The sequence below is a fragment of the Drosophila takahashii genome, chromosome 2R, assembly GCF_030179915.1.
Source record: "Drosophila takahashii strain IR98-3 E-12201 chromosome 2R, DtakHiC1v2, whole genome shotgun sequence".
Lineage (NCBI taxonomy): Eukaryota > Metazoa > Arthropoda > Insecta > Diptera > Drosophilidae > Drosophila > Drosophila takahashii.
Window position 1 is genome coordinate 26,173,622 of NC_091679.1, and position 24,730 is coordinate 26,198,351.

The 24,730-nt window shown below is 40.9% G+C and overlaps 3 protein-coding genes across 6 annotated transcripts; all 3 read right to left on the minus strand.

The window, feature by feature from the left end:
* Positions 1 to 32: 32 nt before the first annotated feature.
* Sik3 (Salt-inducible kinase 3) lies at positions 33 to 21,461 on the minus strand. 4 transcript variants are annotated; one of them, XM_044392951.2, is made up of 12 exons: positions 21,330 to 21,461; positions 15,139 to 15,872; positions 7,123 to 7,458; positions 6,263 to 6,518; positions 5,599 to 6,200; positions 5,264 to 5,531; positions 4,956 to 5,199; positions 4,732 to 4,898; positions 3,961 to 4,227; positions 3,367 to 3,531; positions 2,165 to 3,270; positions 33 to 1,741 (listed from the first exon to the last, which is right to left on the minus strand). In XM_044392951.2, the coding sequence occupies exons 2-12, from the start codon at positions 15,328 to 15,330 to the stop codon at positions 938 to 940; spliced, it is 4,407 nt and encodes a 1,468-aa protein (XP_044248886.2). In that variant the 5' UTR covers positions 15,331 to 15,872; positions 21,330 to 21,461; the 3' UTR covers positions 33 to 937. The 4 variants fall into 4 exon arrangements, with proteins under 4 accessions (XP_044248886.2, XP_017013874.3, XP_017013875.3 ...); XM_017158385.3 differs by having other exon boundaries at positions 21,260 to 21,395; XM_017158386.3 differs by lacking the exon at positions 21,330 to 21,461 and having other exon boundaries at positions 3,367 to 3,522.
* On the minus strand, positions 9,452 to 10,653 carry LOC108068672 (uncharacterized). Its single transcript, XM_017158388.3, has one exon. The coding sequence runs from the start codon at positions 10,323 to 10,325 to the stop codon at positions 9,684 to 9,686; it is 642 nt and encodes a 213-aa protein (XP_017013877.2). The 5' UTR covers positions 10,326 to 10,653; the 3' UTR covers positions 9,452 to 9,683.
* LOC108068673 (uncharacterized) lies at positions 21,361 to 22,583 on the minus strand. The gene is made up of 2 exons (XM_017158390.3): positions 22,224 to 22,583; positions 21,361 to 21,792 (listed from the first exon to the last, which is right to left on the minus strand). The coding sequence occupies exon 1, from the start codon at positions 22,487 to 22,489 to the stop codon at positions 22,259 to 22,261; it is 231 nt and encodes a 76-aa protein (XP_017013879.2). The 5' UTR covers positions 22,490 to 22,583; the 3' UTR covers positions 21,361 to 21,792; positions 22,224 to 22,258.
* Between the last annotated feature and the right edge of the window lie 2,147 nt (positions 22,584 to 24,730).

Consider the following 24,730-nt stretch of genomic DNA (forward strand, 5'->3'; position numbering starts at 1 on the left):
CAAGTTTGTTTGTTTTTGTCGTTTCTTCTTCCTTCTCTCGCGTTAAATTAATTAATTACATTTAAAATCACAGCAGTCTTTCATTAAAAAATAGATTTATCAATGTTGTGTTTAATCCGTAGAATATAACTCTAACCGTAGATCGTGTGTGTATAATAACTGAACAAACTTTCACTACATTCATAAAAAATGTTTAAAATGTAACGGAATCAAGAGCTTACCACTAATCGGAGCTACAAATTGCCACTGCAAACTAACTACTGATTTAGTAATCACCTACATATATTAACATTTAGGTTATCTATATCGCGTGCAGATATAGATGTACGTATCGTCATTGAACTGAGTTGACAAAATAAACACTTTTATCTCGTTTACGAATTGCACAAAAGTCGAAAGTAACATTAGTCGATATATATGTATATATAGTATAGTTCTAAATATGGATAATCTTTACGGCTAAAACGAACGTTGGTTTCCTTTGTATGAAATTTCTGCTACTGGAATGTATTTTACTTGCTCCTGTTTGCTGAAAAACCGTGCGCCACCCAATTTGTATTACAAGTTCTCTAAACTATGTTGTTGGCATGTGCGTAATTCGTTAATATGTATGTAAAATATTTTTGCGAATAGTTTAAATATTTCTACACGTATATACACGTTCCGCGTTTGAATTAAACTAGCTAAGAATCGGTGTGGTCGACGAACAATTGAAAAAAGTGTCTATAATTGATATTGAAAATTTTGATTACGCTACTGAATTCGAAAAACGAGAAAGGGATAATCTTTGTTAGGAAATTGGAAGCTAACTCCTGTCCAATTGCTACGGTTTTAGGATGTCTACATATCGTACATATCGGCTTTAATCACAGCTACGCAGAGTTTAGGCAAGGCGAGTCGTTCATTTTGGGTAGCTAGCAGGGCGGGATCTCTAAATTTAGCCGGCCACCTGCTGCATAGTGATGGTGCTGATTAACTGCTGGCAGATCTTTCCGTACTCGAACTGGTCCCCGGAAATGCGGCGCAGCTTTATGCCCTTCCCGGCTCCATGGTGATCCCGGCTGCGTCCCTCGCAAACCTGCAGCTCGATCTGCAGACCGCCCGAGTACTCCAAACTCAGATTGGTGGTTGGCTCTCCGTAGCCAGAGTGTGAGGCCAAAAGGGAGGCCGCCTCGCAGGCCAAAGGATTCGAGCTGGATGCATTTGAGGCACTGCTGTGTCGCGATTCAGCGCCACTGTCCTCCGAACTGATGCTGCCCTTGTGCAGCACAAAGCCCTTGGGCGGCATTGTGGAGTCAATGGTCTGCTTCACCATCTCCAGGATGCGGGTGGAGTCCAGATTGGAGCACTCGTGTGGCAGCGGCACCTCGTAGCACATCTCATCCGACATGCGCCGCGAGTCGCACATGGAATCGGGTGTCAGGTGGCCACATTCGGTGTGATCGCCCATCTCCGAATGGGAATCCGACTTGAAGCCTGAGCTCGCGGATGGCTCCTGGCAGGGAGACAGGTTATTCGAGTCATTGCTCAGTGAATCGTCAGAGAAGCCAAGCGATTTGTCACTGCCCCGCCGACACTGAGCTTCGGTTTGAGCTTGCGATTGAGCGGTGTGGGATGAGCTACTGCCACCGCCCACTGGACAATGACCTCCGCCGCTCGATTCGCAGTCCAGACTGGCCTTGCGTCCAATTCCCCTGGTAATTGAGGGCATATCGCTGCTGGGTTCTGTTATGATCAGTCCCTATAAGATTAAGAAGAATTGATGATTACGTCGTTTAATAATAAATTTACAATTAGTGCTTCAATTCTAAAGTTCGGACCATAAAAAAAGTCATTGTGTTCCTTTCATTATTGATCTAGGGCCTTTTTCTCTGCCGTTTGTTAAATTTAAAGTAGGGTTTAAACCTTGTAATCGTATGGGAAATCAGAATTTTAACCCTACTTTAAATTTAACAGACGGACGAGAAAACGGCCCTTAATATTGTACATTTTTTTTTCATTTATGATGTTCTTATTTTTATGCTATGTATATAATTTTAAGTCTATTGAGCAGTAAATAAATAAATAAACAAATAAATAAATAAATAAACAAATAAATAAATAAACAAATAAATAAATAAATAAACAAATAAATAAACTAATAAATAAACAAATAAATAACTACCTGCAGAGACATTACAGGCGTGTGCTGTTCCAGAGAGTCCTCGCTATCTCGACTGTTGTCCGAGGATAGAGCCACCAAAGTGATCTCGCTGCCCTGGACATCGGTGAGGCATATCTGCGGCGTGATACCTCCCGTACAGCCGGCATATGGAGTGCCAGTGCTGATTGTGTGACACATCTGGCCGTTACCATTCTCCTCCTGGATGATGCACAAGTTGGGCGACGCTGGAGGTGTGGGCACGACTCTCACAGGTTGGGCTGGCGATAGATTCAGCGGTTTCAGGTCATAATACGAAGCCGTGGGCATAAACCAATTGGTGGCTGCATAGTCCGTGGGCTGCTGATCCACCACACCGCCACAAACATCCATTGAAAGGTCCAGAGGTTGATTGGCTGCGGCAGCTGCGGCTGCTCCTTCGCTGGCGGCCGAAGTGCCCCTCGTGATGGAACCGCCAGCACCACCAGTACTCAATCCAGATATGCCCTTGGTGATCTGGTGCAGCGGCGAAGAGGCACCGCCGGGGCATGGCAGGTAGGGATTCGGTGAGCAAGTTCCACTGAAGCTGGTACTGTAGACCGGCGACTGGCAGCCGCTGCTCGAATTCGAGTTGCTGGCCCCCAGATTGATGCTGCTGAACTGACCCACCAGCTGCTGTTGATGCTGCTGCGGCTGCAGGGCCAGTGTCATCGGCTGGTATTGCGTGTAGCCACAGATCGGTTGGCCAAACATCTGCTTGGCGGAGGTGAGCGAGGCATTGACGGCTCCGCCCTGCGGCAGACTCAGCGGGGAAACACTGAAGCTGAGCATGTGTTGCTGCTGCTGCTGCTGCTGGAGGTGCAACAAGTGACTCTGATCGATGTGTCCTCCACTGACCGCCGCCGCACTCGAGGCATGAGCTGCTAGACCCAGAAGTGGGGCCAAATCCATCGGCACCACATGCGTTGAGATTATCTTGTTGGCTATTTCGAAGCTGACCCGCTGCTCCTTCACCAGGCGGTCCAGGGCGGGCATCAGATTCTTGATGGCCTCCGGAGGAACTTCAATATCATGGCCACGCCGAAGAGCTAGCTGCAAGCCCATTCCTGGTTTGCCATGAATGGGCGAACCTATGGAAGTAGAGTTTTTAGAATTATTAAAAATATCTTCAACGAAATAAGCTTGTGACGAAGCTTGTGGCGTTAATTTTGGCCTCCTCATCTTACCTGGCAAACTGATCGAATTTTCTAAAAGCGGCGGACTAGGTGCAACCAAAAAGTTTCTCTGTGCAATACCTTTCTGCAGGGATTGGCATTCCTGCAGCGGTCCTTGGAACTGACTCTTCGATCCTTCGGAGGCACGACGCACTGGACTGTAACGTCCTATTGTCGCTAAATGGCAAGCAGCAGGGGTAGAAACACAGAAAAAGAGGGAATGGAAGGAGAGTGTAAGGCAATTGTAATCTCATCTTAGCTTAAAAAGTATTTTTATGGGTGATTTGTAAAGGTAAATATAAACAGAGAATTTATTTTAATTAAATCTTGGAATTCTATTATAATCTATAGAAATAATAATCTATAGAAAATATAGAAATAAGACATAATAAATAAGGTCATAAGAAGTATTGTATTTTACTTTTTTTAGCAAAATGATACAGAGTTTAAAGAACTAAACGAAATATAAATTAATGCCTTAAAATGTGTTTGGTTAATATAATGCATTTGGTAAATGTTTATAAATGGATTTGGTTTTAATTTCGATGGGACACTCTGATTTTAGCCCAACTCCACGAGGACCCAAGACAAAAACTCAAGACTTACCACCCTCCTGAACGGTGGGCAACTTCGAGTGGACCACCCGATGGATGCGCCGGTTATTGGCCGCCACCAGGGGCACGGAGCCACCGGCGGCTGCCACCAGGGGCAGCGAGTGGGGCGGCGACACGCCCTTTGACATGCCCATGGGCAGTCCCATGCCCACCGGGTAAGTACCATTGGGGGGCGATTGGCTAAGAGATTTCAGGGTAGGTGGCAGATAGTCGCGGTTCATGCGAGACTCAACCTCGCGAACTAACTCGGGGGAGATCTCTATCGTTTATGCGGATTAGGTAGAGGGGTTTTTTTTTGTAAGCAGCAAGATCAGGAGCGGTAGCGGTTGTAGTTGTTGTTGTTGTTGTGCAGTAGCGGGCAATGCAAAATTATCAATTGCAATAAACCAAAAATGTTTACATAAAAAGAAAGTTTAAAAAGCAAACCATTAAATTAATACGGTAAATAAAATAATAATACATTTTATGTATAAAGTAATAGTAAATAACTAAGATCAAATTAAGTTTTTACAGAATCATGCAGCTAAATCGATCGCTTTATTAAATTTTGAACCAATATAAAGTAATTTAGATTTCATTATCTGTGTTTATTTTGTTTAAAAATAATAACATTCCAAAGTAATATTTTATGGCAGCTTGAAATTTATAATATTCAAAAAACAAATTATAAGATTCAATCTTAAAGCAGTTTTTTCATTTTCTAGGTGTTTTTAAAATGTATAAGGACTCATTTTAAGTTTCCTAGGTAGCCACTTTAACGCACCTGGCGGCCTTTCGGTGACCGTGAGCAGACCAGTTCGACGCTGCCGCATGTTGGAGGAGGTAGTTGGCGCCTGGGATTGCGATCCGGGTCCGGGTCCATGTGTCACGGACAGATCCTCCGTACATCCCACAGTGTGACGCTGGGTGAATCCCCGCTTCTGCATATAACTACAAGAGAAATCATTGTTAACAAAGCCTTAAAAATAATATACAATCCAAGTGAACCTCTGCAGCTCCTCGTTGCATTCGCCGGTGGCATTCTCCTGGCCGTACTGCATCTGCCCGGCTGCCTGTTCGTTGAGCGGCGACAACTCCTGCACGGCCAGGGGATCAGTGCCACAATTGGGATTGATAAAGTATCCGGCTGTATCCATTTGCTGACCCTGAGCTGGAATTACAACAGTGCCCGTGGCGGGATAATAGATGTGAAGATTCGCCCCGCCATCCGAGGCACGACGTCCAAATGAGCCTAGAGAAATGACATTTAAAAGGATTAGAGAAATTAAAACTTCGCCCATATGGTCAATACTTACTGGCTCCCATAACAACGGGCGGCTTGAGCAGATGCTGGTCCTTGATGGTGAGATTTTGCAGGGGTTGATTCTGCAGCATGGGCAGATTAACGGGGTAGTATGGATCGCTGCCTTGCGGCGGGCACTTGAAGTCAATGGGTGGCACATGGGGATTGGCCAGCGCCTGCTCGTGGGCCACATCTCCAGGTCCCACTGTATGGCGTCGCGTATTCGCCCCGTTGACGCCGCCACCAGCCTGTGCGCTCAAGTGCTGCGAATTAGCAGGGGGCTAAAAAACAAGTGTGATTCATTAATAAAGGAGTATCTGGAAAGCTTTAGGTTACTGCCATTCCTACCTCATTCGATCGAGCCAGACACTCGAGCTCAAAGTCACCATACTTCTCCAGATCCACGGCTACATCGGACCACCCGTAGCCCAAAGCCGAACTCGAGGCATTGGCATTGCTCAGCGGACTGAGTCGATCCAGAGATTCCTGCTTCACGAGCTCCGAGCGATCCACCACGCCCGTCGTGATGCTCGTCTTGCGGGATCGGGAGTAGGCCAGGCTGGCGTGGTGCTGCAGTCTTTGGTTTTCGCGACGCTTCTGCTGCAGCTTGTCCTGCAGCAGGTTGTAGATGGCGTAGATGTTGTCGAATCGCTGCTCGTGCACCGACTGGGCGATCATGTCGGCGGTCAGGCCGGGCAGCTGCAGCATGTGCGTCATCACCACGGAGTCCAGCTGCGGCGGTGAGTCCGCCACGCTGCCCAGCGATGATGTGGACGCCGACTTGGAGACCGTTCCCGAACCGGGTGCAAAGGACGTCATGGCCTCGAAGCGCTCTTCCTCCAGCATCTCCGATTGCCACTCGCTCAGCCAGCGGTGCTTTATGATCTGTTTGACGGTGTATCGTCGGTCGGGCTCCACAACCAACATGTTTCGGATTAGTTGCTCGCATTCTGAGTAATATACAAAATTATTAGTAAATATACAGTTTAATCGATCTTCATGGTAAGCTTACCCTGCGACATAAAGAAGGGAATGCGGAATTTGCCCAACACCACGCGACTTTTCAGCTCCAGTATGGTCTTGCCATCAAAGGGCAATGCTCCGCAGACCAAGGCGTACAGCACAACGCCCAAACTCCAGATATCTGACTTGGGACCATCGTACTCCAAGCCCTGGAAAACCTCTGGGGCGGCATAAGGCGGTGATCCGCACCAGGTCCTTAGAGTGGCTCCCTCTTCGTAGTGATTACTAAAGCCGAAGTCTGCAAGCTGCAAGAAAAAATAAGAAATGTCAGCAAATCCATTTCATATACAGAATAAATAAAATAAATAAATAAAAAAAATAAAATAAATAAACTAAACAAACTAAATAAAATAAATAAAATAAATAAAATAAATAAAATAAATAAAATAAATAAAATAAATAAAATAAGAAAAATAAATAAAATAAATAAAATAAATAAAATAAATAAAATAAATAAAATAAATAAAATAAATAAAATAAATAAAATAAATAAAATAAATAAAATAAATAAAATAAATAAAATAAATAAAATAAATAAAATAAATAAAATAAATAAAATAAATAAAATAAATAAAATAAATAAAATAAATAAAATAAATAAAATAAATAAAATAAATAAAATAAATAAAATAAATAAAATAAATAAAATAAATAAAATAAATAAAATAAATAAAATAAATAAAATAAATAAAATAAATAAAATAAATAAAATAAATAAAATAAATAAAATAAATAAAATAAATAAAATAAATAAAATAAATAAAATAAATAAAATAAATAAAATAAATAAAATAAATAAAATAAATAAAATAAATAAATAAATAAATAAAAATAAATATCATATCTCACCTTGATATTCATGTCCTTGTCGAGCAGGACATTCTCGGCCTTGAGATCGCGATGCACCACCCCCCTCAGGTGGCAGTAGTGGACGGCCGAGACGAGTTGGGTGAAGACGCGTGCCGCCTCCGGTTCCTTCATCCGGCCATTGGCCACCAGGTGGTCGAAGATCTCCCCATTGGGCGCGTACTCGGTCACCAGGTAGATCATCGACTGGGACTCCATCACCTCGTACAACCGGGTGATGTGCGGATGACGCAGCGACTTCAGGATGGAGATCTCGCGGAACGTCTTGCTCAGGTACTCCTCGTTCAGACATGTCTTGTCTATGATCTTGATGGCCACCTGCAAGAGATTTCGAGAGCAAACAGGGAAACGCATTTAGCCAAGAACGCAAACCAAAACATTTCATTATTCTCAGTCCGATTGTTTGTCGTTTCGTCTTTGTCGTCTGGTTTGTTTGGACCCAGGTGAACGAACGTTTGCAGCGGAGCGAGAAAAAAAAGGAGAAATGAGATCTCAAAATGTGAGAGAGTCAGAGAGAGCCCCGAAATTCAAGCTGTGTGGGTTGGAAACCAAAAAAAAAAGCGTGTCTCGCATGGCTACCAACACAGTGGTACAAAAGCAAATGTCAGTTATTGATAAGAATATTTAAATATAATACAATTATGGTTTCGGAAGTTTTTTTTTTAATAGTGAGAATTTATTTAGTTTTAAATTTAATGTAAATTTATTTTAATTTTATATCCATATTATATTATATTATTGATAGGAACATTTAAATATAATACAATTATGGTTTCGGAAGAATAGTAGTTTTATTTCATGTTTATTTATTTTTATTTAACATTTTTTTTATAGTTTTTAGATTATCCGTAATAAGCCACTGTATGCGTTGCTGTTGCCAGGGCACTATGTGGGTGGTTTGGTGGCGCATAGTCTGCAGCAGCAACACCAACAGCAGCAACATCGACGGCAGTAACATGAACAGCAGTAACACACGATGACAGCGCCATACATGGTGCGCGTGTTCGGATCTCGGGATCTCTACGGATATGTGAATACGCGATACGGACAAATGATGATGATTTCGGGGCGGAAGGGTGAGCAGACTGGCAGGGGAGGGAGAAGAAGGGGCGCGGGGGCGATGGCGGTCAAGGGAGACAAGACAAAAACATTCTTTGCTCACGACTTTCGTTCGCAGCCGCCGCTGACTGTTTATTTGCTTTTTCTGTATTCGCAAAACATTTAAAAAATTTAACACAATGTTAAATAATTAACAACACAAGTAAGCGTACACTCACTCAGTCGCCCTGTCTCTCTTTCTTGAGCTGCAGCTGTCTCTCTCTCTGTCTCGCTCGACGACAATGAGCATCGGCACCGGGTTTCTTAAACATTTTTGTTATTATTTGTTCAATGTTTAAGTTAATTTGTTCTGCTTCCGAGTCATTTTTTTGTTATATACCTATTTTTATTTTTTTAAAGAATATTCTCTTTTGAAAATCAAGGCATTCAATTCTCTGATTCTTCAATCACACGCCATGAAATAAATAAAATTCTATCACAATTTATATTAATTCCGCCGTGAGAGACTTTGAACTTGAGGCACAAGTGTGCAATGCAAACTATTTGTTTATAATAAAGACACAAAAAATGTTTTCACTGCCGGGCAATGCGGCGTATGCGTAATGTCTGTTGAGCGAAAGAGATAGCGGCCGGCGAAAATGAGATGAGTTTGACACTTTTACATAATTGCATGAAACAAAAGCTGATTCTGCACTGATTTTACGCCCTAGAAATCGCCAATGCCACGTGAGCGGCTTGAACTTCAGCGTACAACGGAATAAATGGTAAAATAAAAGGAGGGGAAGGGAAAGGGGAAAACAGAAATGCCATTGCCACGTGCCGTTTGACCTTTCCTTTGGTCGCCGGCGAATGCGATGAACCTCAGGCCCTGCTCGCAAATGAGACATTTCAAAATAATCGCAACCAGAAATACCAACAACTATGTATAACAGCAGTCATAGCAAAAAATACCAATGTCGCCTCCTTTTAGGAATCCTTCAGCCGAAGGCAAAAAGAATCGTATCAAAAGGTCCTATTGATTTAAAAGGCAAGCTCAAGGCAAGGTCTAAAATGTTGTTGATTACGAGTGTCGGCCATTAAACAAGACCCCTGAAACAATGTCAAGAATTTCAAAAATATTTCCCAGCAAATCGTAATTCATAGCCATCTAAATGTCTTCTTTATGTAGAAAGCGATTTCTTGTGTAATTCCTTTGTGGAACTAGCGGTCCTAATGATTATTTTAACTTAAATTGACTTGGGACACCTTTAAAAAGTAATATATATTTTTTGAAGGTTTTTATTTACTTTTTTGATTACATTTATATGACATTTTTGTAAGTATGACATTTGACATTTGACATTTTGTAAGTTTGCAAGTAATGTTAAAAAAAATTAATCGTTTTACCTTATTAAATTTTTTGTCTTATTTTTAAGCTTTAAATTATTTCTATATGAATACCACTAACTTCCAACATCACCATCCAATTGTTCTTATCTTTTAACCTATATGCCACTTTTCCATAATAGCTTATTCTCCCGTTCCAATTTTTCGTACTGCTCCTTCAACTCTTCAAGTTCCTTGGAGTTTTGATCGGCCAATCGATACAATTGGGAATTTACGCCAACGATTTTTTCCCTCAGAGCATTTACTGTATATTGGCTAAGACGTTCGGGCCGAAAGACGTCCTCCTTAATGGTGGCCACAAAGTGCCACATGTCCTGAAGTTCTCCTCGCTTGGCGTTGCGGTATTGCAGTAGCTTTTCATTTAGCACCAGTTTCTCCTGTTCGATTTCGTTAATCAGGCTTATAAGGTCGGCAGTGGAAGAGCTAGTGGGACGAGGATTTCGTCCTGTTTCCGGGCTTTCCAATGCGGGTTTTCCTTCACCATCTGACTTTGGATCTGTATCCTCAACCTCATCATTTTGGAGTGTGAAATTATTGGGGTTCAGCTTGACTTGATGACATTCGAGATATTTTTGCTGGGCCTTTAAACGTGTCAGTTCGCAAAGTATGGCGGTGGGAGTTGGCTTCGGAGTCCTGATTTTGGTTTGGATTTTGACTTGATTCCTCTTGCGAAGGGGTTTCTCGGGTGCCTGGGCTTTTGGAGCCGATGGCTTCGGTTCTTCGGCCTTTGGATTTTCCATGGGGCTTCTGTAACATGTGATCGTTGCACAACGGCCAACGAAAGAGTCCTTGCAACTTTTGCAGTGTTCGTGTTGTTGTTATTTACACGCGGTAATCAAACGTGTTGCCAGCGCACTCACCCACCCCCTCTTTCCGCGTGTTTAATCGATATGCGACCTCCTTCTCTTTCACCATTCCCTTTCTCCTTTTCGTGGCTGCTGCAGCACCTATTCGTCTTCTCGCGGGGTCAGTAAACTTTATTCGGCTTGGCTGGATTTTAAAATTTTCCAACCGGTGGCGGCTACTTTTAGTGGAAATGGAAAATCGATTGCTACAATTACACTTTCCGTGTCATGGCCTACTTAATTGCCCATGGAAATGGGCCACTTGAAGTAGGGGATGGAGACCACTTTTGTGGCTAACTAATTTCTAATCAGTACCACTTGCAGACAGGGGAAAATCCACATACTAACAACGACCTCAAGAGGCGATCAAAAGTTTGGCGCGCTAATCAGGTTTCAAAGGGCTACCGCGAAAAAATTTGTAAGGAAATACAGTAGACCTTCGTTAATCGAAACTTAAATGTAAATCAAATTACTTAAAATTTTGAAAAATCAATCTTTAATTTTTCCCAACAGTTTTAGTAAATTGTTCAGCAAAAATACAAGTGATGATAGATTTGTAAGATTTTTATACATTTTATATGTTGTTTACAATTTGGAAAATTACAATTTCTTATTTCAATACCGCAAGACAGTTTTTCAAAGGTTTCATTCATATAACATATTATATTATATTTATGATAATTCCCACAGATGTCGCGTTTGGAATTAAAGCGTTCATATTTATATCGAGAGTTTGTTAGTTCATTAGTATAATCGATTAGAGTGTTCCTTCGTGTTGGATCTTAGGTAAAACTTATAAAAGTTCATGGTATGGAGGTTTGACTGCTTATGCGGAGGAAACACTCGAGTATATGTTGATTTATTATTTGTTTTGCTATCGCCTGAAAAGTCAAATCAAAAGCTAAACAGTCGAATGCCCTGCGAGACTGAAGAGTGAAGCTAGCAGGGAGCATTAACATGGCGCGTGTTGTTTGTCTTCTGTCCCCGTCGCACTCGCACTCGCACCCTCACCGAACCATCCGTTCACCTCCTACCGCCACCCACTTTACTGTGGTGTGTGGGCGTGCGAGTTAGAGCGAGATGGCAAACGCACGTGACTGATTTGCGAATTTACTTTTCTTGCGATGATAAAGAATCGCAGAGGAAGAATCAGCAGAAGAACCCAAAACCACTTGATAACGTTCTCAGTTATCGTTGGAATGCCAATGTACAATGTATGTGTTCGCTACAAAAAGAGGAAGGGAACCAACATATTTTTACTACTATCACATTCAGATAAATGAGAACTGGGAAATAGTAAAGAAAAGAATAACGACGACCTTAGATTTAGTGCGCATGATTTTGTGGGTTTTGTAAACACACACGAAATTTTTTTTAAAACCGCAGACAACAAAAAGCGAGCAGCAAAAAGCCGCGAAATTGTTAATGAAAAGGTAAATAAAAATTGTTAAACGATTGCATCTACCCATCTCGCTCCCCCACTATCTCCATCCCGCTTCCACCCGTTGGTTTCGGTCTGACGCGTGTTAGATGTTCAAACATGTTTTCGGTCTGCTGGCCAAAAGGCAACGCTCAGACGGCAGCTTAAATATTTGCCCATAGCGAAAGATCAATCAACAAATGTGAGCGGGACGGGTAGAGAGTGCCAGAAAGAGACGGGCAGAGCGTAGGGCTGCACGTAGAGAAATGTTGACTTTAATCTGTAGAAAATGTATTATGCTCCTGGACTTCAAATATATCTTAGCGATTTGAAATTATGGAGTCTTCAGTGTTTTGGAGTCAAAAAACCAAAATTTAAACATAAAAGTTTTAAAATCTCTAGAGGTGAAAACCCCTTCATAAGGAGGTTGGACCGAAAATATGGTTCTTAACCAAAAACGACATAAGAAAATCCAAATATATTTACCAAGTCTAGAAATCATGTGGTTTTGGGTATCAAAATTATGGATTTTCGAACTACATATTAGCTTAAAATGGATGTTGGGTTATGCCCCTCGGTGAAGGGTTCGCCCCTTTAAAATCCTTAACCTTTCGGGGGTCTGCTTCGCCCCACCACAGTTTTAAAACATATTAGATCATTTTTAACACAACTATATTTTTAAAACAATAAATGCCTCGGTTTTCTCTTTGTGGAAAATACGAGCGAAATATAAAGTGGCTGCGCTGCATGGCTGCTGCTTAATTGCATCAATTGGAGCATTAAAACAGTTGCCAAGGCAACCGCGAAAAAATTTAATTAAACTAAAAGTTGCCAATTGAGTGCAAACACATTCCACATAAAAAAAGTGAACTGAAATTCAATTTAAAACGACACGTGAAAGCGATCAAGAGAGCGTCTGACTTTAAACAAAGAAATAAATCAATTATTGTGTTTTTTTATGTGGGCTTAACACTGATAAAGTATTTAAATTTTATTATTCCTAGATTTACTCTGGAGAAATCAATTAAACTAGGTTATGGTTAGTTTCCAGATACTTTGCTCGAAGTACATATCGCACATTTTCTTATCAGCGGTTCGGTTCTGCTGTTCTCTGGGTTTATACAAATAATCATAATTCAAGTTATTTACTTAGGTGAGTATGTATTTAGGTACAAATTTGTGTGTACAAGTGAACTTTTTGCCATTTTCCATTGATAATAGTGAATTATTGGCAAATGCGCTTAAGGGAGATAAGCGACGAGCTATAAGGCTATAGACGTATGAACATTGTACATGGTTTACTAGCATACACATTTAGACCGAATACATACATATGTTTGTATATTGGATAGGAAATGCAAAAATAAGATAAGTAAGCACCGTTGGACCTTGAAGTTGTCGAACAGCTGTGTTCTTATCAAGGGCAACTTAATTTCGTTACAGTCAACAAACAATTCTCGTGAACGAGGGAAGCTGATTCGATTGGCTTATCTCCTTTTAAATGCTACTGACCGACAGGTTTAATTGTTTCAAAAGTAGACATTGGAAAGTTTTTTTTATGGGAAAAACGACGTGATAGACGGAATATTTATGAAATAAATCTGTTTAATTTATAAAAACTTTTTTTATTAAAAAGCCATAATATCGTACTTTAAAATATTAAAGGGGAAAATATGCTTTAAGAAATAGTGGATATAAGAAGTTTTTAAATATTTTATTATTTTTATATGGACTTCTTATTATTGAACTACAACTAGTAAAATCATTTCTTTTCAATCATGTCACATCCGGCGATAATTATTAATATTGATTTCGACAGAGGCACGTGCTCATCCCAGATTCCGCAACGCAGTCAATTATGCAAAAATTGATTTCGATTGTTTGCTCTAAAAATTGTCATTCTTTTCCCCTTTTCAATCTTTCTCTATTTGTTCCTCCCTCGCTCTGTTACGTTAAGTGATTAAAGTTCTGTTTTTATTGCTGTTACTGTAGCCGCCATGTGTGAGTATTTCTCTTGACAATCCCAATTATCAAGTGTCACAGCTGTTGCTGTTGTGTCAGCACTTCATCGGACGTTCCCACCCACAAACACTGATAAAAATGATATAAAGATGCAGGTGAGTCAATCTGTTACTTGCTCCAAGTAACTTCTATAGTATATTGGCCAAGAGAAATGGCGCCTAATTGAAATTTACCCAGCTCATCAACTTGAGTTGACTTTATAGCAGGAAATTCTCAAAGGGGGAAAAAAAGCAAAAACAGATTTGTAAATGCAAATGTCATCAAAAAACAAAAGGCAGATTTCAATTACTTCCTCAAAAGGTTCACACACACATACACACACGGGAGTAAGGTAATCAATGAGGGAGATGGCAAAAACTCACACTTTTAAAGGCGCTTTACAAATGCGATTCAATTAGCATCTGTCGATTCTCACCTCCGGATTCCCATTCCCCTTCCCCTAACATCGTCAATTGAAAGCAAATAAAAAGCCAAGCAACCGAAACCGAAACAGAAAGACCGAAATGCCGAAATCGAAACGAAACGAAACTCCTGATTGTCAATAAGTTGTGTAAATAATTATTGTACACATATTTACGCGGCAATAAACAGAATCATCAAGGAACAACAACTAAAATCAATTTGATCAACTCAAATGCGCAAAAAATCGTGGAAGAACATGAACTGGTTGATTGAAAAACATTCAATTTACATGTGCCTTTCAGTGACGAGAAATCGTCTGCTTTAGAACTATAAGCATAACGGTAACCCCTTAAAAAATTTAAAAAAAAAGTGAAAAAAGTAAATCTTATTTGAACCATTTATTAAAAAGTTATGAGCAAATAATGATTTCTCCGCTAGATGGCGCGATTTCAAGCAGTAGCTTTTCTGGCATATCTCTATTTTTCTCGCACTCATTTGGCCGAGGCCCTCGACAACAGCGTTCTCCCTTGCTTCACATAATATTGAGAATATTTTAGAAAAAACAACAAAATAATCTAAGGTACCTTAGTTTAGGCTGGGACCTCAAATCAATAGGTTTAAAGGATCTCATTTGAAAATGTTTTAAACTCCAAAATAACCTAAGCTTTACAGATTTTTTTAGTCAATTATATGTATATTAGTTGTACTTAAGCACACATACACAAGATATAATAAATCTTATAACCGTCTGCTGTCAATTGCCAAGACAAACACTCGATTAGTCAGTTATGACTAAGTAGTTATCGGGTCGTTAATTGAGGGAATCGGGACTTGTTGAAGAGGAGGATTCTTTTGGGAACTCACCTTTGTCTTGGTCACGATATTGGTGGCCAGCTTGACCACGGCAAAGTTGCCCTTGCCGATGGTCTTTTCCAGCTCATAGTAGCCGACTCGCAGGAGCTTGTCCACGGATATCTTGCTGGTCGATGGCACCTTGTAGTTCTGTGGCGTTGAGGTCGAAGGAGCTACTGTTCCAGCCGTCGGTGTGGTGGCCATCGCAGATACGTTGGGATGGGGATCTGGCACGGGGTTTTCTTTTTACAGTGGGGTTATCAGATGCGTAATTGCCTTCTGCGCACAGGAAATTCACTTAAAATGCATTTTCTTTTGTCGCGGATTTCGAACGCGAGTTCATTTGCTGGCGGCGAGACTAACAAACCGGAGAATTGAGAATTGGTGACGGGATGCGGGAGACTGGAGATTGAAGAACGGAGACGGGAGAGCCGCCGCCAGCAACAGTATGATGTGTGTGTAGCTTGTGGATTATAAAATATTCACTTAATTCGATTAAGAGGTCAATGGCAGCTTCTCGTTCGGACGTGGACTTTCCAGCGGATTCTCGGCGGGCAGTGGGCCATGCCCACCTGGCAACTCCAATTCTCACTTTATTCACCTTTTTTTTATATTATTCAAACAGCACTTCCTCGAACTTTTTATTTCTTCTCGATTTTTTACGATGCCTTCAAGTCTCAGTTTTATGGTTCTTTGTTCGAACGCAAATTACTTTTCACATTTCGATTTTGCACTTTTGTCACCGCCTTGGGGGAAAAAGAAAATTATTAAATAAGTATTTCACTTTGCCTAGTTTTTGACCTTGGTTTTTCTCGTTTTTTTTTTTGTTTCTTTATCGCGGGTGGGCGTGGCGCGTGTGTGCGTGTGGTTTAATGAGCAAAACAAACACCAAAGATAGCAAAAAAAAATAATAAAAAAACACAGGCCGTGTTATCTATTCGGGCAGAAATCTCAAAGAAAACAAAAGGCAAATGAAATATTTTTTCAGCCACAACCGCGGCTGCTACTTTTTGCACTTTGAATTGTTAGTTCTATAAATCTCTTTAGTTTTTGTACTATATATACAATTAAATACTATGAAATTTGATGTTCTATGATTGTTTATAAAAAGATATAGTTAAGTAATCTTAAAGGTATTTTATTTTATTTAAAAGTTAAATGAAAAAGTCTTTAAGAAAATATGTATCTATCTTAAATAAAGACTAGTAATAGATACATCTATGCTTAATTCTTTAATGCTTTATTTTAAGGTTATCTGAGAAATATTGACTTGATACTATAAGTATCTGAGAGATATTATACTTGATGCTACAAAATTATTCTTTCATCGTGCTATTTAAAATCAAATAACGTATTTTATTTTAATTTGTTTAACTTTTATAGAATTGCATTTACGGTGTGAACTTCTGGCTCCCAGTGTAAAGTAAAGTAAGTAACAAAAACGAAGCGAGGTAAGACCACGAAGAGAGAAACAGGGCCCATGTCTGGATTTTTTCCCTGTAAGCCGATCGCCCAGAGAAGAGGGCAGGAAAGAGACCACGATATGTAGGGGCTCTCAATGGGTTAATGTACAGCATCAAGGTCGTATGAAAACCGGGCACTTGCACAGCCACATTCGCACATAGTGGCCGAGCAAAAGAGAGGGCGATACCGGGCGGTGGGCGAAGGTGAGGGGGGGAATCGTCAAAAAAGCTCATTGAAATCAATTTAGTGCAGAGTGTGTGCGAAGAAGAGGAAGCAGGCGGCGACGACGATGATCAAACATTAGCCCAACAACACTCGCGTTCACATAATCTAAACAAATTGTTTTCCCCCAACTTTCTCGTGATATTTCGCGGGTGTGAAAAGAGCAGCGGCAGCTGGACATCGCCATAGCCCTCTCGCTGCCTCTAATTTTCTCACATTTCTGAAAGGTTTTCGGTTTTCGATACGCTTTCCTTTGTTTATTTGCATTAATCACTGGGAAGACACAAAACAGTTGTAGAATTTTTGGGAACGGGGCGAGTTAGCAAGTGGGTGGCAAACTAACGGAGACCGGAGACCGAAAAACCCGGAGAACGAAGTGCACGGAGTCAAAAGTCAAAGCTGAATGAACTTCCAACGTGGAAGTTCTCCGGCTAACTGAAGCCGGAGAGGCTGCGACCTCGCTTCCAGGCAGCAAAACACTTCCAGCGCAGAGCGAGAGGGAGCGACACGGAGATAGAGACGGGGATAGCGAGAAAGTCTCTGTGGTGGGGATGCAAAAGACGTCACCGGGTCAAAGGTGCTGCTTCCGCTGAAAATCCAGGGGGTGTCACACATCATGCACTCAAAGAGTTGTACCGCTAGCACTCCAAATTGAAGTGTACTATTATATTTAAATATTTATATTTTCTAATGTTTAAGGATAATTATATGAAAATCAATCTATTAATCCATACAGTTGAATTACTTGATCAAAACTTTAACTAAAATTTCTACCTAACGTTAGGTGCTTCAGAAATAGCTAGCTTTCCCACAATCCCTAAACAAATGTTGGCTTACAAATATCTTAAAAGTGTATTTTATTATATTAAACTGGATTAAAGTAATGGAAGAATTTTTTACCCCAATAATTTAATATTAAAGTATGGTGTTTCCGTACAGATTTTTAAAATACCTTTTTGTAATGTCATGTTTCAAAATAATTTGGTTTTCCCAAACAATACATTCACTTAAAATTTAATGTGAATCATAAGCCATAATAAAAAAACACTATCTTGAAACTATTTTCCTATGATTTGCATAAAACTTTACCTAGAAGTAAAGCAACATTTTTTCCAGCTAAATTCGCCTGCAATGCTGACGTATGTACATTTATACAAATTTCGGCCCAAGACCTTTCTGTGGCTCTCAAGTAAATGTTTAAAAATTATGGGAGAAGCTCAGTCACATTTGACATTTAATCTCATTGCAAGGAATACCACTTCAAGCGACAATGTTTTGCAACTGCTTTCGGTACAAAGAGTAGGGTATCTTGCCAATTTTGCTGATAACTAGCAGTAGCTAGCCCAGTTGTTTTGGCTCTTTTTGTTTAACAAATCAGAGAGGCGAAAATGATTAAAAAACATAAAAACAACAGCAGGCGAAAGGCCGAAAAGAAACGACAAAAGTGAAATAAATGAGGCAAGCGAAAGAGGCAAGGCGAGAACCGAAAAAACCGAAAGCAGAAAGACAAAACAACAAAAACAAGAAGGGGGCTAGAGAACTTGGACTTACACAGCAGCCAAAGCCAGACAGAAAAGCAGACGGAAAGAGAGGGGGCGAGTGGGAGTGGAGGCGGGTGACTAGTGGGTAGTGGAGCGGAGGCAGAGGCAGGGGGCGATAGAGCTAAGCAAACATGCGAGAGGAGAGACAGTCGCCAGTTCCCCATCGATTGCCAAAGGGTAGACGGAGAAGGCACTATCATTTGCATGTGTGCTTGTGTGCGGGGGCGCAGCAACAGTTTGTGTGCGTGTGCTGGGGCTCCAAGGAGTCAAGGAATTTCACAGGAAACCTACAACAAACATTGTGAAAATTACAACTACACGCAGATACACCTAAACATAATATTTTTAAAAACGTAAATTCGAATAACAATAGGTGCCTAAGAATTCTACCGTAAGAGATTTCTGTGGCATCCTCCGAATATACACTTGTCAGAAAAAGTATGCGTACAAATATTTTCCGCAACTTTAGAGCTTAAAAAAACCTCTTAAAAAAATTTGTAATAATGTCATTTTAATTTTAACATTCAGTACACTTATTAAGCTTTAATTTGACGTAACTTATTAATTTCTAGCACCTTTACTTTTCCTAATATAAACAAAAATGTAAAAATTGGCCGGATTTCGCATCAGAAAAAGTATGCGTACAAATGCTTATAGTATTAGAAAAAGCCATATTTTGGGCAAAGTACGTCGAGTTTAGTACGGAGTTTGATACCCTTTATGTTTTATAACTTCAGTCTACATATTCGGCATCGATTGGACCAATGTCCTTGCTTCCTTCGCTGTTATTTACTTCCATTCATCGACATTGAGTTTTTTCAGGATATCCTTGGATGCAAGGGTGTGAAGGCGAGTCCTGCCCTCCAGGACATCACAAAAATGCTTTACGGGATTGAGATATACTATTTTGATGGCGAATGTAGCTGTTTTACACATAAAAGCTTTGTTTTGTGGGCGAAATGTTTAGGTTCGTTGTCCTCTTGGTACCAAAAGTCCTTTTCGAGTCCCACTTTCAGGGCGCTTTAATTTGTTGTCTTAAAGTGCATAAAACAACCAACAAAATGAGGTATCGTTTATTAAAATCGGTCAACAACTTAACGAGAAATGGCTAGCCATATAACCAAACAAACAACTGCTTTGGCGTAATGCACGAATTTCATACGAATTTCAAAAAAAAACTAACCTTCTATCTAAATAAGAAAGTTTTTATACCCATTTCTCGTTAAGTTGTTGACCGATTTTTATAAACGATACCTCATTTTGTTGGTTGTTTTATGCACTTTAAGACAACAAATTAAAGCGCCCTGAAAGTGGGACTCGAAAAGGACTTTTGGTACCAAGAGGACAACGAACCTAAACATTTCGCCCACAAAACAAAGCTTTTATTTGTAAAACAGCTACATTCGCCATCAAAATAGTATATCTCAATCCCGTAAAGCATTTTTGTGATGTCCTGGAGGGCAGGACTCGCCTTCACACCCTTGCATCCAAGGATATCCTGAAAAAACTCAATGTCGATGAATGGAAGTAAATAACAGCGAAGGATGCAAGGACATTGGTCCAATCGATGCCGAATATGTAGACTGAAGTTATAAAACATAAAGGGTATCAAACTCCGTACTAAACTCGACGTACTTTGCCCAAAATATGGCTTTTTCTAATACTATATGCATTTGTACGCATACTTTTTCTGATGCGAAGTCCGGCCAATTTGTACATTTTTGTTTATATTAGGAAAAGTAAAGGTGCTAGAAATTAATGAGTTCGTCAAATTAAAGCCTAATATGTGTACTAAATGTTAAAAATAAAATGACATTATTACGAATTTTTTTAAGACGTTTTTTTAAGCTCTATAGTTGCGGAAAATATTTGTACGCATACTTTTTCTGGCAAGTGTAGAAGAACAAATATCAAAATAAGACTATCAAACCATACTTCTATCGACGAACTGTTTTGGGTAACCAAGAATTTCAAAATATCAAGAAAATTAGAGACAAAGGAATAAAATCTACATTTTTATCACTATTACACATGTATTTCATGGAAATAATCTTATTCCGGGGGTGCTAAAAACATCTCTATCAAAGAATTCTCAAAATTCGAACCGAATGTGAACCGCAGAGATTGTCTCAAGAAAAATGATCAACATTCCTTATCATTAAGACCCATATTTTCTCTGTGTAATTGCATGTGTGTGGGGACAAAAGAAAAGAAAAACTTGTCGAGGTCGCACGCACGCACACACTCACTCACACTCTCGCAGTCGTGTTTACAGGAGAAAGCACCTGCAATTGATAACGGGTCGCCAAATGGTAAATAGTATAAACAAGTAATGCGCAAGGTGTCCAATTAGACCACTCAACGGCAATTGGCTTTTCGCTGCCCCTTATTTGCGTTTTACCGGAGTTGCCATGACGTATGTACGCACGCACACTCGCACACAAGCCAGCGAGCAAGCGAGCGAAAAAGAGAGCCCCCACCACAAACCGTGCATACATACGCACAAATATGTACGTTATGCATGGGAAAACGTCACGACTTCCAAAGTGGAAAATCGTACGCGCAGTTTTGTTTCTTTTTTCCACAGCTCGGAATCGAAGGTAAAACTTGCCGCAGCGCACGGCACATAATTGCCATTCATGAATATGTTTTTCAGCTTCCGCATCTCGGTGGCCGTTAGAGGTGGCTACGTGAGTCACGGCGGCTTTTATTACACTCCTTATTGAGAGATCAGGCGACTACAGATCGTGTCACGCGCTCGTCACTGGAAATAGTTGCTCACCGAAAACACACCAACACACACGCACACAATCGCATGTAAAAACGCTGTTGTTGTTATTCCGCTTTTCTTTCAGCCTCCACAAAAACAACAACAATCACAAAAGCTGGTCAAATACAAAACACACTTGTAAATTTATTTAATCTTCGCTCCGACGTTTTTTCTTCGCTTTTTTCATACGCTCTGGTCCCGCTTACACATTACGATTTCTATCTCTCCTCTCCTTCATTTTACTTTATTTCCATTTGTCGCCGAGTCTGCTTTTTGTTTTTTTTTTGCTTTTCTTTGGCTGGCGAGATTTCTTTTCACGTTGAATTTATACTATATTGCATTTATATTATTGCGCTTATCACTGGCGCTTTGTTGCTGGCTTCTTGCCTTTCGCTTACATATTATATTCACTTGTGTGTGTTTGCACTGAACAATCGGATTCGGACTCGAATTCGCGTGGGCGACGCGTAATTTTGCATTTAACATTAAACATTAACACACATAAATAATCGCCCTCGGCTATTCTATTGGAATTTTTTATTCGTGCCGTCGACGGCGATTCTGATTGGACAACACCACCTGCTCGCGAAGCAAAAACGGCACCGACTCGGTGTGACCGTTCGTCGGGCGAGCCGAAATGCCGAAATCGATAACGGTGGCGAGGCAACACTGTGGGGAAATCGGGGATTAATCAACACTAGCACGAAATTTGAATTTGGGGCTCATTAACCAATACTCTGAATAAACATTTTAAACTGCAAATTAAATAAATAATAATTATAAATATTAAAATTCTGCTTAGTTCTGTTAAATTGCATTAAAACACAATACACAATGTTCAGGATAAATTTAAAATAATTTATACTATTTGCACAAAGAAAATAATTGGAATGTTCAAAAAGTTTAACTGTTTAGTGTTTAACTAGAATTTAATTCTCCAACTTCACATTTATTAAAACAGACCTGGATTTTATAAACTTTTTTGTTGCCTTTTTTTAAATTTATGTTTCCTAAATATATGCAGTAAATTTTTGTGGTCATTTAAATATTCAATTGAAAACGGTGTTCATTTCTTGGCATAATTTAAAAAAAATACTTACCAGTAAAATCTTTTTCATGGGTGTCTTTTTTTAACTTAGAGATAGGGCTGGCGCCTTGGCTTGCTGGTCTTCTTTGGCGGCTCCGCGGTTTGGGGTCGCTGGCGAATCGCCCTGGTCGCCTGGGCCACCTGTTGCACCTTCTGGATCAGAAGGGTCTTGGGAATCTCTCGGGCCTCGTACCACCCGGGATTGACGGCTTTCACCCACGAATTCCCACAGCACTCGAAGCTGCGCAAAAGTTTAGCGACACAACCAAAAGTCACCATTTTGCGATAGTAGTAAAATTATAAATTCCAATAGAAAATATAAAGGAGAAACAATCTCGAAACCTGTATCTGTTCAATTGAAACTCAGGAGTAGAATAAGTTTTAGTGACAGTTTTTCAAGTAAAGTCATTTCCGTCGCCTGCTATTGTAACGGTTTTTTCTCCCTCCTGCGCAGCCTGGAATACGCACCAAACTAATTGGCATCCTGGAAGGTGGCCGTCCATGAATGAAAGCCTTCCAGCTGGCCGTTAATTCAACTCTGCGCCAGCAGCCAGCTGAATGAAAATGGAGCCGGGAATTCCACTACAGCACTAAAACGGAATAAGTGTGGGCGGACAAAGAGAGACGGGTAGAGTGGGTCGGAGCGAGATGCCTGAGAGAGCGGGAGTTACGCACTAGGAGTCGAGTGACGTCAGTTCAAAGTTCCTCAGAGACACCGAAAAAAAAGTATTCTTTAAAAAGTAATTAATGTTTTAAGCAGTATTTTAATGAGTTCAAAAAATTACTCTACTTAAGTTTTTCTATTTTTAGCTTTATCTATAAAAATTAGTTTTTTTTCGAAGATTAATATTTACCCTAGTTGTTTTAAGAAAAGTGAAAATTTCGAATTTTTGAGCTGTTGGGGCCGGTGGGGATAAATGCCTCCTCGCACATGGCACATGGCACATGGCACATGGCACATGGCACATGGAACATGGCACATGGAACATGGAACATGGAACATGGAACATGGAACATGGAACATGGAACATGGAACATGGAACATGGAACATGGAACATGGAACATGGCACATGGAACATGGAACATGGCACATGGAACATGGCACATGGAACATGGAACATGGAACATGGAACATGGAACATGGAACATGGAACATGGCACATGGAACATGGCACATGGCACATGGCACATGGCACATGGCACATGGCACATGGAACATGGAACATGGAACATGGCACATGGAACATGGAACATGGAACATGGAACATGGCACATGGCACATGGCACATGGAACATGGAACATGGAACATGGAACATGGAACATGGAACATGGAACATGGCACATGGAACATGGCACATGGCACATGGCACATGGCACATGGCACATGGCACATGGAACATGGAACATGGAACATGGCACATGGAACATGGAACATGGAACATGGAACATGGCACATGGCACATGGCACATGGCACATGGCACATGGCACATGGCACATGGCACATGGCACATGGCACATGGCACATGGCACATGGCACATGGCACATTGAACATTTAACATGGAACATGGAACATGGAACATGGCACATGGAACATGGCACATGGCACATGGAACATGGCACATGGAACATGGAACATGGCACATGGAACATGGCACATGGCACATGGAACATGGCACATGGCACATGGCACATGGCACATGGCACATGGCACATGGCACATTGAACATTTAACATGGAACATGGAACATGGAACATGGAACATGGAACATGGCACATGGAACATGGAAAATGGCACATGGAACATGGAACATGGCACATGGCACATGGCACATGGAACATGGAACATGGAACATGGCACATGGCACATGGAACATGGCACATGGCACATGGCACATGGAACATGGAACATGGCACATGGAACATTGAACATGGCACATGGAACATGGCACATGGCACATGGAACATGGAACATGGAACATGGAACATGGCACATGGCACATGGCACATGGAACATGGAACATGGAAAATGGCACATGGAACATGGAACATGGCACATGGCACATGGCACATGGAACATGGCACATGGCACATGGCACATGGCACATGGCACATGGCACATGGAACATGGAACATGGCACATGGCAAATGGAACATGGAACATGGAACATGGCACATGGCACATGGAACATGGCACATGGCACATGGAACATGGAACATGGCACATGGAACATGGAACATGGAACATGGAACATGGCACATGGAACATGGCACATGGCACATGGCACATGGCACATGGCACATGGAACATGGAACATGGAACATGGCACATGGAACATGGAACATGGAACATGGCACATGGCACATGGCACATGGCACATGGCACATGGCACATGGCACATGGCACATGGCACATGGCACATGGAACATGGCACATGGAACATGGCACATGGAACATGGAACATGGCACATGGAACATGGCACATGGCACATGGAACATGGCACATGGCACATGGCAC

Coding starts and splice junctions, on each gene's coding strand:
- LOC108068672 (XM_017158388.3), bottom strand. CDS start 10,325: ATGGAAAATCCAAAGGCCGAAGAACCGAAGCCATCGGCTCCAAAAGCC.
- Sik3 (XM_044392951.2), bottom strand. CDS start 15,330: ATGGCCACCACACCGACGGCTGGAACAGTAGCTCCTTCGACCTCAACG. Junction 7,459..15,138: donor ATATCGTGACCAAGACAAAG/GTGAGTTCCCAA, acceptor AATCTCTTGCAG/GTGGCCATCAAGATCATAGA. Junction 5,532..5,598: donor GTCTGGCTCGATCGAATGAG/GTAGGAATGGCA, acceptor CTTGTTTTTTAG/CCCCCTGCTAATTCGCAGCA.
- LOC108068673 (XM_017158390.3), bottom strand. CDS start 22,489: ATGGTGACTTTTGGTTGTGTCGCTAAACTTTTGCGCAGCTTCGAGTGC.